Below are 15,963 nucleotides of genomic sequence, written 5' to 3'. Positions count from 1 at the left end.
CTAAAGCTTGGATTGGGTAGATGGTGAGACATTTGATAAGTATTTTGAGAGGGAAGTAGAAAGAAAGCTGAAGGCAGAAAAAAAGATAAAGAGGGACAAAGAAACAGGAGAAAGGGAGAAAGAAAAGACAGAATAGAGAATAAAGAGAGAGAAAAAAGAAGAGAAAAACCAAACTAAAGATCCTATTTTAAGAAAGAAAGAGAGAGAGAGAGAGAAAAGACAACTGGAAAACCTTAAATGGAGTGAACAAGAAATATTTAAATTATTCAAGTAGTAATATATAATCATACAAATAAACTCAAGAGATAGAGAAGGAGGAAGAGAGAAAGAAAAGAAGCATAGAAACAAGGAGTGGCCAGTCTGTAAAGACACTGATTGAAACCAACAGAAATTGAAAATGAATAAAAACACAAATATACTTAATAGAAGAATACAACTAGGTCATGCATGACCTTAGCATTTTTAATTGTTTAAAAACATATTGTTAGGTACAAAAGTGTAGATTTGTACAGACATACACTCACATATCAGCACATACATACATAGACCCCTGCCATGATATACACTGAACCACAAAAGAAATGCGAGATGTGTGTAACTGTGAAATATGTTTTAATTTCATTATGTCAGAGATAAATTTTGATAAATCTGATAGAATCAATTTCATGTGTTCTGGTAGTATATGCCCTCCCTGAGTGTTCAAAACAGCCATGCACTATCGATATATGGAATGCATGAGGCGGTTCACAAAATCCAATGACACCTGTGCCCACACCATGAGGAAAGCTGCCTCCAGTTCCACACAAGTTGTCAGCCTTGGGACCACCTGGTTCAGCTATCTCTGGATTCTATCTCTCAGGTGTTCAATTGCGTTCAAATCCAGGCCGAGAGCTGGCCGCGACATGGTTCTGATGATGTGATGAAGCAGGAAGTCTATGGTGACTCTGGCCATATGGGAGGGAGCATTGTCCTGCTGGAACATGTGACTATGGTGATGCACAAAGAAGAGCATGGTGTGAGGTCTTAGGATCTGGTTGAAGTAGCACTGCGCTGTGATGCCATTCCCTCTGCCTGCACCAACATTTTGGAACACAAAGGACCAATTTCTCTGATTCAGGCCAATAGCACCCCAAACCATGATGCTTTGGCCACCCCACATGTCTCTCTCCAGGATACATGCATTTCTGTAGTGTTCACTGCCACACCCTCACTCAGCCATTCGAGGTGGAAACGCAGTACTGGCTCTCATCAGAAGAAGACTACCGACCTCCATTGTTAATGCTACCTATGTCGGTGCTGTGTAGCCCACTGTAATCGTGCCTCATGGTAGTGGGCAGTGAGGACAGGCCCTCGAGCAGGATGACAACAACACATATTGTTGGTGACCAGTCAACATCATACTGTGTCAACACTGTCCAGTACCAATGATCTCACGAGCTGTCATGCTGGCCGGTCTGAAATGATCACAGTGGTGTTGCAGGTGGATGAAACGGTCCTGTTTGGGCGTGGTTGCCCTCTGCAGGTGATAGATGGTGCTGACATGGACATTGTAAGCTTTCACAACAACCAGGGCACACTGCCTTGCTTGCAATCAGCCAATAGCTTGTTCTCTCTGTGCTGCTGACAATTGGGTCATACCTGATCTGCCCAAATTACGAATGCCAGGAACCTGGTTCAAGTTGATTTTTATACCCATAACCTCCACGAGATGCATGTGTATTTCAGTTTTCATGACAATTGTTTACAACTGCCACCCATGGCATTCAATGCAGCTGTGTTTTAGCATCTTGTTTCAGGTAAAGTTGAAAGGTTACCTGCAATTTGGGTCTCAGCCATAAACCAGCATGTCTTGGAATATTTATACTTACATCCCCAAAATAAATTTTCAGAATTTACCATATAAAAACGACATTTGAAAAAATCATGTTTCTTTTGCGGTTCAATATATATTTTCTTTTATAGTCAAACAAATCATCCCTAGGACTTATTCTTTGTAAGCCTAGTACTTATTCTATCGGTCACTTTTGCTGAACTGCTAAGTTATGGGGACATAAACACACCAACATCGGTTGTCAAGCGATGGTGGGGAGACAAACACAGACACACAAATACATACATATATATCTATTACAAGCTTCTTTCAGTTTCCATCTAGCAAATCCACTCACAGAGGCTATAGTAGAAGACACTTACTCAAAGTGGGACTGAACCCAGAACCATGTGGCTGGGAAGCAAGCTTCTTACCTTCTTCGCGGTGTTTGAGAACTATAGGGTCTCAATATATCGATTAATATGAACCAAAGTGAAATAGAAGACTGTAAGAGGACTGTCAAATAAGGGAATTATGGCTTTAAATTAAAACATATTTAATAAAAATCTTAAATAACTCACCTCATAGGGTGTAGATCAAACATAGGTGGTTGAAGCTCAGCTAATTCTATGGCTGTGATACCAACGGCCCATATATCACACTGTTGATTATACCCCCCTTTCCTTTCAACTGCAGCCACTTCTGGTGCCATCCTGTAAACAGTCAAATAAAAAAGCAAGATTTACAATAGTATACTGATTTAAGTTGTTAGTTAAAGTTAAGTTTCATCCCGACAATCCAACAATTACAGTGGAATATATATATTATTCTATGTTGTTTGTGACTTGTGGAGAGATTCATGCAGACATAATCCATAATGAATCTAATAGTTTGTTTGTGTACTAATGTTGTTGTTGCTTTGTTAAGCCAAATAGGGTATCTGTGAATGTTATTAGTGTGTTTGTGTACCATAACACCTTTGTGTGTGTGTGTATGTGAATATGCAGTATGCTGAAGTTGTTGAGAAAATGATGGCTATATTTTGTTATGCTAAAGAGAAGGGATTAAATAAATTGTTTCTTTTAGTTTCCTTGTTTTTGAGCCAAAGTGTTCCTTACAGGATTGCACTAGATGTGCAGCTAAGTGTCGCTGATGGTGTTTATTGCTTTCTATAGTATTTTACTGCTTGCTTTAGTCTAACATTAGAAGAAGCAGTTACTTTTATCTTTAATTTGTTTCAGTCATTAGACTGTGGCTATGCTGGAGCACCGTCTTAAGAAAGTTTTAGTTGAATGAATCAACCCCAGTACTTATTTTTTTAAAGCCTGCTAAGTTACATGGACATAAACACACCAGCACCAGTTGTCAAGCAGTGGTAGGGGAACAAATGTGTGTGCACACACATAAGATGAACCCCTTTCAGTTTTCATCTAACAAATTCACTTACAAGGCTTTGGTCAGCTTTATTGATGTCTATTGTAGAAGACACTTGCCCAAGGTGCCACACAGTGGGACTGAATCTGAAACCATGTGGTTAGAAAGCAAGTTTCTTACCATACAGCCATGCCTTTTATTAGCTTTTTGCTACTAAGTTGTATTTTTGCAAGATAATGACAATGTTTTTTTTTTATGGTTTTCACTAATTTTTATTCGGTTAGCAACTGCAACACTTTACTCTTTTTACTTGTTTCAGTCATTTGACTGCGGCCATGCTGGAGCACCGCCTTTAGTCAAGCAAATCGACCCCAGGGCTTATTCTTTGTAAGCCTAGTACTTATTCTATCAGTCTCTTTTTGCCGAACCGCTAAGTTACGGGGACGTAAACACACCAGCATCGGGTGTCAAGCGATGGTGGGGGGACAAACACAGACACACATATATACATATATACGACGGGCTTCTTTCAGTTTCCGTCTACCAAATCCACTCACAAGGCTTTGGTTGGCCCGAGTCTATAGTAGAAGACACTTGCCCAAGGTGCCATGCAGTGGGACTGAACCCCGTTGGTAAGCAAGCTACTTACCACACAGCCACTCCTGTGCCTATGTAGTTAAGGATATATTTTTTTATGTTGTATGTGTTGTGGGATAAATTTCTATGATTTTGATATTGATGCTGGAACCAGTGTTGATTAAATTGTTTTTCTATGTGTCTGTTCTTGTTTATTGAATGATATTAACCCTTTAGCATTTAAACCTGCCATATCTAGCCCAAATATTCTACCTGCTTTATGTTCAAACTGGCCAGACCCAATCGCTTGCATCTATCCTACAATGTCATTCTAAAAATAACAATCACATCATTGTTAATGTTGAAGCTTCAAAGATAATGATTAATTCAAAACAATGGGAATAAATAAGCAGTACATTTGAAAGAGTAATCTAAATGCTAAAGGGTTTATATATGCTCTTCTGTGTCAATTTACAACATCAGAGAGAATTAAAGACAATAAACAAAAACAACAACAATAATAATAATAATAATAATATGTAATGTAATAATAATTACCAATATGGAGTGCCAATGAAAGACTTTCGTTTACACATAGTAACTGTTATTTGAGCAGAAACACCAAAATCAGCTGAAAAAAAAATTTTTTTTAATATTTCAATAATCACTTATTTAAAAATATATCAGAGCAATAAGTCTCTGAAGAGTTAGCTTCTTTAAACCCTATCAGTTTCTTATCTCTCTGTTTGTTTCAAGATACCAAAAGTGTTTTAGATGTGCAATCACTCACAAATGAATAGATCATTCTAGAGCATTCCCAAGTCAAAAAAAGAGGTTCCAAGACATAAATATGCAATAATAATGATAAATGACATTGAAGAAATCTAAACCCAGTGAATAAAATTTCCTTTATGCTTACCTAATTTGATATCTCCATCTTCTGTAAGCAAGATATTAGCACCCTACAAAAGCAAAAGGTTTTCAAAGTTCATTCTCATTATCAAAATGACAATATGTGATTCTTTTCTGAGACGTTCTTACCACATGTCTATAGTATTGAAACTGTAGTCTCTCAATTCAGAGAAGCAACAGCTCTATCTAGAGTGCCTTTTCTGAAGCATTTTTTATTCTAGTTTGACAAAGTGGAAACAGTGTTTTATATCATCGAAAGACACATTTTAGCATGATAAATTTCTTCCAGAGAATTTTTGAAAATCACTTGTTTTACATGTAGATTATTTATATTGAAGCGATTATTTTACAGCTAGTACGCCTTCTCAAAAGTATGAACCTCACTGTTAAAACAACTCATTTGTAAAGTACATTTTTTGCAATAAAACTGAGTGAGGACACATATTTCTTGCAAAGGCATGAATGAAAAACTGCAATAAAAAGATTACAGTAGCATCGATGGGTTAAAAAAAAATGGCACAAATCCATTGAAGCATACCTTAATATCTCTGTGCATTTTCCCTCGGCTATGTAAGTATTCTAGGCCTTGCAGTGTCTCTTTGCACACAAAAGCAATTTGTGTTTCACTAAGAGGACCTGTAACTAAAGAATTGAAGAAAGAAATTAGTATTTAAAAATGTAAATTCCAAGGTTATAACAGGAACTAAATAACTGATATGATCAATCAAAGTAATAAATGGTTCATGGCAACATTTTTTCAAAATAACAGTTCAACACCCACATCTATTTTGCTAAAAGCAAAACAATTATATGAAAAACAAACTTTAGATCAGTTCAAACAGATTTTGAGACATATTTTAACTTCAGTTGGTACACAGCCACTTTACTCAGTTCCACTCCCTCTCTCAACTAAGAGGTCTTTATCATGCAAGTTACTTGGCAACCCAGCTAGTGCTGGTGCTACATAAAAAGCATTTGTTCTGGTGCCATGTAAAAAGCACCTAAATCGGCACCATGTATAACACACATGTGCTGGTGCCACATAAAAAGCCCCCAATGCACTCTGTAAAGTAGTTGACATTAGGAAGGTATCCAATCATAGAAACCACTCCAAAACAGACAATTGAAGCCTAGTGCAGCTTTCCAGCTTGTCAGCTGTCAAACTGTCCGACCCATGCCAGCTTGGAAATTGGCTGTTAAATGATGATGAACTTTCACTTAACAAATAGAATGACTACCTGTAGTTGACCAACAACTGATAAGTTACATTTTCCATTCAAAATAATCAGCAACTAAACAGTTTTATCAGTTTCCTAATCTAACACACAGCTTATTTACAGAAGCTCGATTTCACTCCTTTCATAAAAAGAAAATAAAAGAAATATATATATATATATAAAAAAAAAAACTAACAATGTTGTGAAATTAATCCTAGTTAAAAGAAACAACAAAGAATACAATGATATAGCAAAAGTTCAAGAGTTCAAATTGTCTGTCCATGAGAATTTTTGTCTGACAAAATTATTGACTAGTCCCCTCCCCTAAAATTTCAGGCCTTGTACTTTTAGTAGGAACCACCACCATTGCTGCTGCCGCCGCTGTCGTCGTCATCATCAAGGTGGTGAACTGGCAGAATTGTTAGCAAAATGGACAAAATGCTGTGAAACATTTTGTCCGTCTTTACATTCTGAGTTCAAAATCCACTGAGGCCAATTTTGACTTTCATCCTTTCAGGGGAAAGCTAGCAGAATCATTAGCATACTGGGCATTTTGTCTGTCTTAATGTTCTGAGTTCAAATTCTGCTGAGGTCAGCTTTCCCTTTCATCTTTTCAGAGTTGATAAATTAAGTACCAGTGGAACACTGAGGTCAATGTAATCGACTAGTCCCCTCCCTCAAAGTTTCAGGCTTTATGCCTATAGTAGAAAGAATTACTACTACTACTACACATAGACACATTCAAGTTAGTGTCTTTAACTTAGTTGTTATAGTCAGATTTTAGCTGTAGTACTTTCCAGCCATCTTCAATAACATTCTTAGAATTTCAAACCAGCTCATGACTAAATCCCTTGCAACAGATAGATAATCCTCATTCTGTTGACCATACCAGGGATATTCTTCACATTAGTTATTCTTGTAATATGTGATGACGCTTGCTGATTCCGCTCTGGACTATTTTATGTATAGATTCACTGACCCCTAGAAGTGTGTCTGCATGATTATAAAACATTTGCCAGATGTTTGTGTTACAACAGAATTTGTTCCTTGTATCTGGATAACTTCTACTTTCTTTAAAAAAAAATCAAAAAAATCCGAATGCCTATAATTTTGCTAAGTTTCTTTTTTATTAGTTTCCTATCTTTACCAATGATATTTTTTAATGAATTGTATTAAAAAAGTTAAAAAAAAACCCAACAAAAAACAAATAGTATTGCAACAACAACTTATATAAAAAATACAAAAGCAATGTAAATTAATTCTTCTATACTACTAAAAGTGTCTGACATTGATATTAGTGATAGTATCTTTTGTTCTTTGTAATGGATATGTCAAGAGTAATGATATTGTCTATGATGGTATTTGATAATAAAGAGATTCTATAAAACAACACTTGATACTGAATAACATGACAATAACAAAAAATGTTGGGGAAAAAGAAAAAAAGGAAAAAACTATTTTGTGAAGAAAAACTCGACAAAATAGTTTCCCAAATTGTTAGGTTTTTAAAGCAAATTTATTTACACAGTGCTCTATGAGATGATAATTAAAATATTTCTCTCTGAACAAGGGCATTGCTTGAAATGTCAACATTCCTATTTACTCACAGCACACAAAATTGTCTACATTTGTAAACTTTACTAAATGTTTATTAATACGACATATCTGCTGAATACTTGCATCGCATTTGGACACACAATGAAAATACAGTGATGCTTTAAACACAATAGATACACCTTAAACTTTAAATACATTTTAACTAGAGATTTAAATAAAACAACCTCATCTTGCTCAAATAAAAAAACCAAGAGAAGGTGTTTCTGAGAGGAAAGCGGGGAACATGAGGTAATTCAGGATTTTGTGTGCAGGATTTTTCTCTGACCAACACACCTGCCCTACCAGAATATTTCTTGTCAAAATTTTGATCATTGTTTTTTACCTTTTTATTCCATGCCACTTATTATTTTTTTTTTGTCTTTGCATTGTCTGCAATGTTTTGGTCCTTTGTAGTCAATAAAAGATATTATCATCATTATTATTGCTGCTGATGCTACTTCTATAGTAATATAATACAGACAGAAAAAAAAAATCATCATCATAACTGTCATTTCAAGATTACTTTTCTGTGCTTGCATGGGTCAGATGGCATTTATTGAGGCAAATTTTCTACAGCTGGATGCCCTTCCTGTCCCCAACTTCACATTTTCCAGGCAAGATATTACCCCATGGCCAGACATGTTTTACAGAATATATTGGAATAGGAATGACACTGCTTGTATGACAGTGATACTGGTTTACAACTAATATACAATGTCAAAACAAGGATGGACACACACACACACACACCTTTTGCTTTTTGTCTACCACTTACTCACACAGCTTTGGTTCACTTAACCTTCAGAACACCAGTGGCCGTTATTCCAGCCACCAGCTGCAGATACAAATACCCCAGCAGCTGCTTTACCAGCTGCCATGTTGTACTGCTTACAAACATATTGCATAACAACTCTTCAGTCAAGTAGTAAATGTTGCATCTGATCGTTGGCCTGCACGTGCACTATCACAGGAAATACTTCCCGATGACTGAAGCTGTTCCCACTTGTTTTTTGTGAAAATGAGTTGAAAAAAATCTGTCTGTGAGTGATGTCTTGAACCAAGTGTTGTTGTCTGATGAAGAGGACATCGACAATGATGATTATGAGAGTGAATCTGACAACGATTTAGACCCAGAAAGTGATAGCAATGATCTCGATGATTATGCTGTTGTACAAAATGTACAGCCACTGGCAAATGTGCATGGTACAGTGCCTGTTGATTGTCAGAATAGGGGGCATGTTGGTGTTGGGAACGTTGAGTGTGCTCCACATGGCAGCCGGCAAGGTAATAGGCCCAATGTTCCATCCAGAGTAAGAGCCAATGCTCCTCCAGAGAGTGCCAGTTTATGCCAAATAATCCACCAGGGCTCAGGAACATACCAGACACTATAAATGTAGGCAGCACTCCAACTGATTATTTTAGTTTATTCTGGAATGGTGACTTATGGAGTATTTTACTTGAGGAAACTTAAGAATTATGCTGAACGTGTATTTCAGGCGAAGCTGAATCATTTCTCAGCAAAAATTTTGCATGAGAAAAAACTTACACTGGAAGAATAGAAAGCTTTTTTTGGTTTCCGGGTGACCATGGCAATATTGGTGCACAAGGATCGCTATGAACAGTACTGGCAGTCAAAGGATGCCTCACTGACCCCAGGTTTTCCAGAGGACATGAGCCACAACAGATTTTGTGTTATTTGGTTTTTATTGCACTTTGTGAACGAGAACAATAGGAATTGATAGGAATGATAAACTGTACAAAGTTCGTCCTATATTCAATCACTTGCTGATAAATTCAAACAACACTATGTGCCTGGCTGTGATTCAAGCATACGCTGGAGGATAAAATCTTTTTTTATTGTCTGATTCTGAAAACGGATATATCTGCAATGGAGAAATGTGAACCAGAAGAAGAGATGATGCAAATGAAATCGACAACCTCGGTGTCACAGGAAACTTAGTTGTGAGGATGACAAATGAATATGCTGGACAAAACTGTGCACTCTATACTGATAGATTTTACAAGTCTATACAACTCGTGGAATATCTTCTTATCAACAAAGATATTCAAATGTGTTAGTCGAAAGATATTTGAAGAGAATTCTCAAGGACCCTCATAAAAAGAAATAATGAGAGGGAAAGGGCAGATTCAGAATTTTTGTTCAACAGAACTGTGGCTGTCTTTGTTTGGAAAGACAAAAGACTGATTTATTTCATTACGTCACTCTTTATATCATCCTCCCAAGAAAATGTACAGCAATATGATGCAACTGAACACAGAAGGATCCCTTCCTGTCTCTTGTCCTAAGGTGATGAAAGAATATAATGCTCACATGGATGGAACAAACAAAAACGACCAAATGACTCAACTTCAAAAGTGTCGCCATCATTACAAATGGCTTAGATGCCTGATAGTAAAGATTTTTATATGGGCTGCCTACAATGCATACATGTTGATGGGTTTCTTCAAACTGCATCACCCCACTGGAAAGAGAGTGTACACATTTCACTTTTTTTTTTTTATTAGATAAACTGCCACAAACTTGTTGACAATGTAAGAAAGAAGAACACTGACTTTGGCAGATGACGCTCAGCTGAGCATGATGAAAAGAGGCTGTTATGTGACGCACACCATGATGCAGAAAGGGTGGAAACAGCATCCAGTATCAATCATTGCAGGGTGTGCAGGGAAAAATACCTGAGGGCAAAACAGCTGAACTCCCAGGTTTCGGACAAAGACTTACCCAAACGCTGTAAGACTGTTTACAGATGCAAATATTGTGAGGAGTTCCTCTGCATTGGAAAACCAGTAACTGCTGGTTTGATTGGCACCACAAACGCCAGTATTGGCAATAAAATAAAAGCAAAAAAAAAAAAAACAAGTGGTAAGGACAATGTTGCTCTCTGTTTGGCACTTTATTTCAATATGAGACAGAAAACACATTTTAGTGACACTGAAACAATATTAGGTGGGAAATCATTTCTTTGGTTCTTTTAGTCAGGGAATCTGGGGTGAGGGTGCTGAGGACAACGGGTATCTGGGGTTCAAAGGGTTAAGGCTATAATAGTAGACACTTGCCTGAGGTACTCAAGAGTAAAGTACACATTCTACAATGCTTGTGGACTAAGTGTGATTTTGTATGGTAGTTAAACAAATGCACTGAATGCAGAGTGTGTGTGAAACTAAGAAAGATGTGAGGCAAGCTTGATCAGGTTGGGAGTGATCATAAAAATTTACTCTCATCCAACAAAACAAAAATACAACCACTGCACAGCAGAAAATACCTCATCTCTTATTATCTGTTAATCCTCTGCAAATTTAATGTCAGATCAACAATGGAGGATTGTGTGTATCTCTGAGATGGGAATGCAGTTACACACACACATGCTAGACCACATCCTAAAGTACAACCTACAGTCTCCAAGCAAGCTATCTCATCTTTCTGCTCTCTGAACAAGCTAGATGCATAATTAAGCAGTCACATAGACACAACACACCCATCTCTCAACACCACCACCGTGTCTCGTCACTTAGGCCTAAGAACTAATCATTTCCCTCAGTCCCTAATGCCAACACTCTGGAACTTACTCCCTACTTCTATATTTCCTATAGACAGCAACTTGTAGATTTTCAAGCTAAAACTGTGTCAATCAAACTAGTCTAAGAGAACCTGCAAAGGCCATGGGCAGAACGACCTGCTTCTGACTAAACTATAAATGACTCATACGATGATTTCATATGTAACCTATATAACAACAAAATAAAGAACTGTGTGTTTTTATGTGAATAAATAAGATATATGGAGCACATTGATACTATTAAAAGCAAAATACCGTATCAATTACCAAAATACTAAGATGCATTTAACACTTCACAACCGATATTGTATGTAAAACAACCTAATCATAAAATAGGTCAGCTCAGGTGTAAGAAACCTGAAACCCATCTCTCCAGGTAAGGGGAGTTAATTACGTTTCAAAAATACAGTTGAAGGGAGACAACCCAGAAATTTGAACTGTGAGAACAGTACAGACGTGGACTGAATAAAATTTGAAGAAAAAAAAATAAGAGGCAAAGAAAAAGAAGCTTTTCCCACGAATAATTTTTAGAGTGATATTATAAAAATTGCATTTTGTTTTGATAAACTGCAAAGTTTGTTGAGTACACCAATTCTGAAAAAAAGAAAAAAATGAAAAAAATCTGGAACATTAGAAAAAAAAACTTAATAAAATGCTGAGAGTATTCTGTGAGTAAATTGTCAATTGTAAGGCAGCTTCTACTGTTGTCATGGATTGCCAAGACACAACAGTACCTCTTCCAAACAGTCTTGTTTATGAACAGTTGTCTCTTTAAGTTTTGATGCTAATCTTCAGTGTTTTTGGAGTGGAAATGAAATAATTTTTGGTGTTACTTATTATTTGAGATCTGAGAGAACAGTTGATAAGGTAAATGGTAGACCTCAATTTGAAGCTTTGAATGTAGTTTCCCAACTTTGGAATCTACTCATTTTTTCTGTGAGTTTTTTTGTCAGTCTGTTCCATTGAAACAGGCCTTGATGAAGTATCCATATTCTAAGAACTCCCCAAACCTCAGAGTTCAGACATGAACCCTACTCTGTTTTTGCTTCCAACTAACTATAACAAAATATACACGTAATACAGATCCTAGAATCCAAACAGATATTAAAGGCATATCAGACACTATGAGAGAGAGACAGGGGGGAGGGAGAAAGGGAGGCACCAAAGGAACATCCACATGATCAATCATGTGGCTAGAAATAGCAGTGAAACCTATCTTGAATCACTTGCTTCAATCTTAAAATAGAAGGATGATACATTAAAGCAGTGGTTCTCAACTGGGGTCCACATGATCCTTGGGAGTCCATATAATATTTAGTTGTTAAAAATTATGTGCAATAAGTCAGTTATATACAGAAAATACCATAATTTTTGAATACAATTCCTAATTATATTCAATTATAAAAATTGAATAGGATTATTTTAAAACTTGAAATGGCTATGATAAAATAGCCATCAAATGGGTCCGCAAGCAAAAAAAAAAATGGTTGAGAACCACTGCAACAGATAATGTAGCTGTAGATTTATCAATGGGATAGTCACAGATAGGAGGTCTTTGATGAGGGATCTATTAGATCAAGATTAGCAGATTAACAAATATTAAAGACAGAACGCACTGCAAACTAGAACTGAGAAAAAGAAATGAAGGTTGATAATAAAACATTATTGTTCTGTTTTATTTTTATGAAAGAATATATATATATATATATATATATATATATATATATAACCCAAGCAAATTATTTACACTACATAATTATGTAAGCAATTAGAAAACAGAAGTAAAGAGAAAATTAAGAAAAGAATAAATCACAGTGATAAATAAAAGAGAGAAATCTAAATCTAATCAGAGAAGATTTAATACTGCTTTCAAATTTTGGTCACCAATTTTGGGGGAGGGACTAAATCGATCACATCAATTCCAGTACTTAACTGGTACTTATTTTATCAACCCTGAAAGTCAACCTTGGCAGAATTTGAACTCAGAACAAAAAGACAGACTAAATACCGCTAGGCATTTTGCCTGGCAGACTAACAATTCTGCCAGCTTGCCACCCTAAGAGAAGGTTTGATATTATTAAAATTACAAAAACTAACACTTGTCATTCTAATGTCCACTTTTCCATGGAATTTAGTGAAGCAGATTTTTTGCTGGCTGCCAAGTTACATCTGTTTCCAAGGAAAGTGTTATTTCCTCATGATTAAACATGGCCAGCAGCACCATTTATTGGAAAAGAATGACTGCTTGTGTGAAAGTGACACTCGTTCACACACAAAATGGGCTTCTTTCAATTTTTGTTTCAGTATGAAAACCACTCACAAGACTTTGGTCAACCTGAGGTTATTGTAGATGCTTGCCCAAGGTGCCACACAGTGGGACTGAACCTGAAATCTTGCAGAGGTAAGCATGGCTGTGTAGTCATACAGCCATGCTTGCATCTATACACTTTAGTACAATAAAAATGTAAAGGACACATAAGAAACAAAATTTTTAAAAGGAGAAGAATTACTAGAAATTACAGAATATCATAAGGAATTGTCACAAAAACCATAAGGTCAACTGTTAAGATCAACATAACTGATCAATTTAAACAGAAAAAAATATTTTATCGAACACACAGGAAGACGTTCTACAGAAAACTTCATTGAGAAATAATATTAAAGAAAATAGTTTTTTAAAATCAAGCTAAAGACTTGTTGATAAAATGTAGAAAACGTAAAAATTCACCACAGATAATCTTCAACCTCCCACTCCTCCTCCGGTACTTATTTTACTGACCCCAAAAAGGATGAAAAGCAAAGTTGACCTTGGCAGAATTTGAACTCAGAATGTAAAGACGGACGAAATGCTGCTAAGCATTTTGCCTGGTGTGCTAAGGATTCTGCCAGCATGTTACTTTCCTATAAGGAAATATATTGAGATGAAGAATATTTGTCTATTTTGAAAAAAGCTGCCTGAAGTGGAGTATAAAGAATGAAGAATAGGAAACTATGAGTAAAGGATTTTTTTTTCAGCGGATAAAGCAGCGAGAAAGAGAGAACAAACCAAGTAACATTTATTCTTCATTAAATTGTTGATTAGTACACAAAATAAAATGTGAAAATGTGTTAACTCTTTAGCATTCAGGTTATTTTAGCAAAAAGTAATGCTTCACATTATCCCTGTTATTTTGAATATATCATGCACTACCTCATAGCTTTGAGATTTTGATGACGTGGTTCCTTATTTTTAAAATGAGACTGTAGGGTAGGTGTGAGAGGCCAGAATCGGCCAGTTTATATAAAATCAAGAAAACATAGAAAATACTTACTGTGATAAATATCCTGCATAGACCCTCCACCACAGTATTCCATAGCAATCCATAATTTATCTCGCCTGAAAGAAGGAGATTTCATTAATGTACAAATATAAAAGTTAGGCTGATCACACTTCATGATAAATGTCTTAAATACTAAGACCAAATTTTTTAAAATAAAAATATCAGCTGTTGAAAAATCACTTGGAAGTAGATGGAGAGTCAGATAGAGGAACATTTAATTTCTTAATAAACTAACAACAAATATATTTTTAGGGTCGATAATATAGTAAAACTGATTGAAGGGACTTCCTTATAATAATGATTTCATTTTACGAAGCAGTAGAATCAATTTGTAAGAGCAGGGGCTGCATCATCAGGTGAATCAACATGTTACATAGTAGAACTCGTTCTATCAGTCAAGGAAGAATGCAAAATCTTACTGAATGCCAAAAGCAAAATTTGATTATACTTTTTATAGCAATATATTTAATCAAATATCATCATCATCGTCGTTTAACGTCCGCTTTCCATGCTAGCATGGGTTGGACGATTTGACTGAGGACTGGTGAAACCAGATGGCTACACCAGGCTTCAATCTGATTTGGCAGAGTTTCTACAGCTGGATGCCCTTCCTAATGCCACAAATGTAATATAGTTTAACAATACATATTTAATATTATATATATCGGTTTTATTACAATATTTTCTTAGATGAAATATCTTAATCAAAAATAATTTAAAAGCAACATAATACTGCATTAAAAAATACATAAAAATCCATGTATACTCTAAAACATGCTTGTATATTTTATCATTTATGTATATGTAGGGCATTGTGTATGTGGTGTGTGTGCATGTATGAGTGAGTGTACATGTGCATAGGAATGGGGAACTTACACATGCATTTTAAAGTATGGTAGCCTGAACTTTAAATATATGTTCTTTGAGCAAAAGTACTTTTGGGAATTTTTTAAATGTCACCAATTTAATTTACCTAATAAGGGAATTATTTTTACATGCACATAAACTATATCTTGGTTGTTCTAAGTTTGTGCCATGTAAAAAAAAAAAACCTATGCTGGTGCCATACAGAAAGCACCTGAGCTGGTACCACGTAAAAAGCAGCCATGCTGGTTCTACGAAAAAAGCACCTGAGCTGGTTCCATGTACAAAGCACCTGTGCTGGTGCCGTGTATAAAGCACTGGTGCTGGCACCACATATGAAGCACCTGTGCTGGTGCCATGTATAAAGTACTGGTGCTGACGCCACATAAAAAGCACCCAGTACACTTCGTAATGTGGTTGGCATTAGGAAGGGCATCCAGCCATAGAAACCATACCAAAACAGGCAACTGGAGCTTGGTATACCTTTACAACTTGCTAGCTTCAGTCAAACTCTCCAATCCATGCCAGCATGGAAATTGGATGCTAAATGATGATGATGAAGAGGTCAAATAAGACAGGAACACATCTGTGGTTGATACTATAGCAATCAAATATCAGGCTCACAACACCACTGCATATGTCTGTTTAACCACTGGTTAATTGAAATTGTGAGAATTATTGTTACCATCTGGAGTTTTTATTTTTTTTGAGCGGTG

At 36.1% G+C, this 15,963-nt stretch overlaps 1 protein-coding gene across 4 annotated transcripts in view; it reads right to left on the bottom strand.

Annotated features, from left to right (window-relative positions):
* The window catches only part of LOC106880942 (mitogen-activated protein kinase kinase kinase kinase 5), a 122,122-nt gene that overhangs the window by 61,935 nt on the left and 44,224 nt on the right, over nt 1-15,963 (bottom strand). For all 4 annotated transcript variants that reach the window (XM_052971794.1, XM_052971796.1, XM_052971795.1 and 1 more), the window contains exons 4-8: nt 14,375-14,439; nt 5,211-5,314; nt 4,680-4,722; nt 4,319-4,391; nt 2,392-2,523 (exon numbers count right to left, since the gene is read on the bottom strand). In XM_052971794.1, coding sequence (XP_052827754.1) covers nt 2,392-2,523; nt 4,319-4,391; nt 4,680-4,722; nt 5,211-5,314; nt 14,375-14,439 — 417 coding nt within the window. The remainder of the gene's footprint in view (nt 1-2,391; nt 2,524-4,318; nt 4,392-4,679; nt 4,723-5,210; nt 5,315-14,374; nt 14,440-15,963) is intronic.

Source organism: Octopus bimaculoides, chromosome 11 (assembly GCF_001194135.2).
Source record: "Octopus bimaculoides isolate UCB-OBI-ISO-001 chromosome 11, ASM119413v2, whole genome shotgun sequence".
Classification (NCBI taxonomy): Eukaryota; Metazoa; Mollusca; class Cephalopoda; order Octopoda; family Octopodidae; genus Octopus; species Octopus bimaculoides.
Note: the sequence above shows the minus strand (reverse complement) of the source record. Positions and strands in the feature narration are given on the sequence as shown.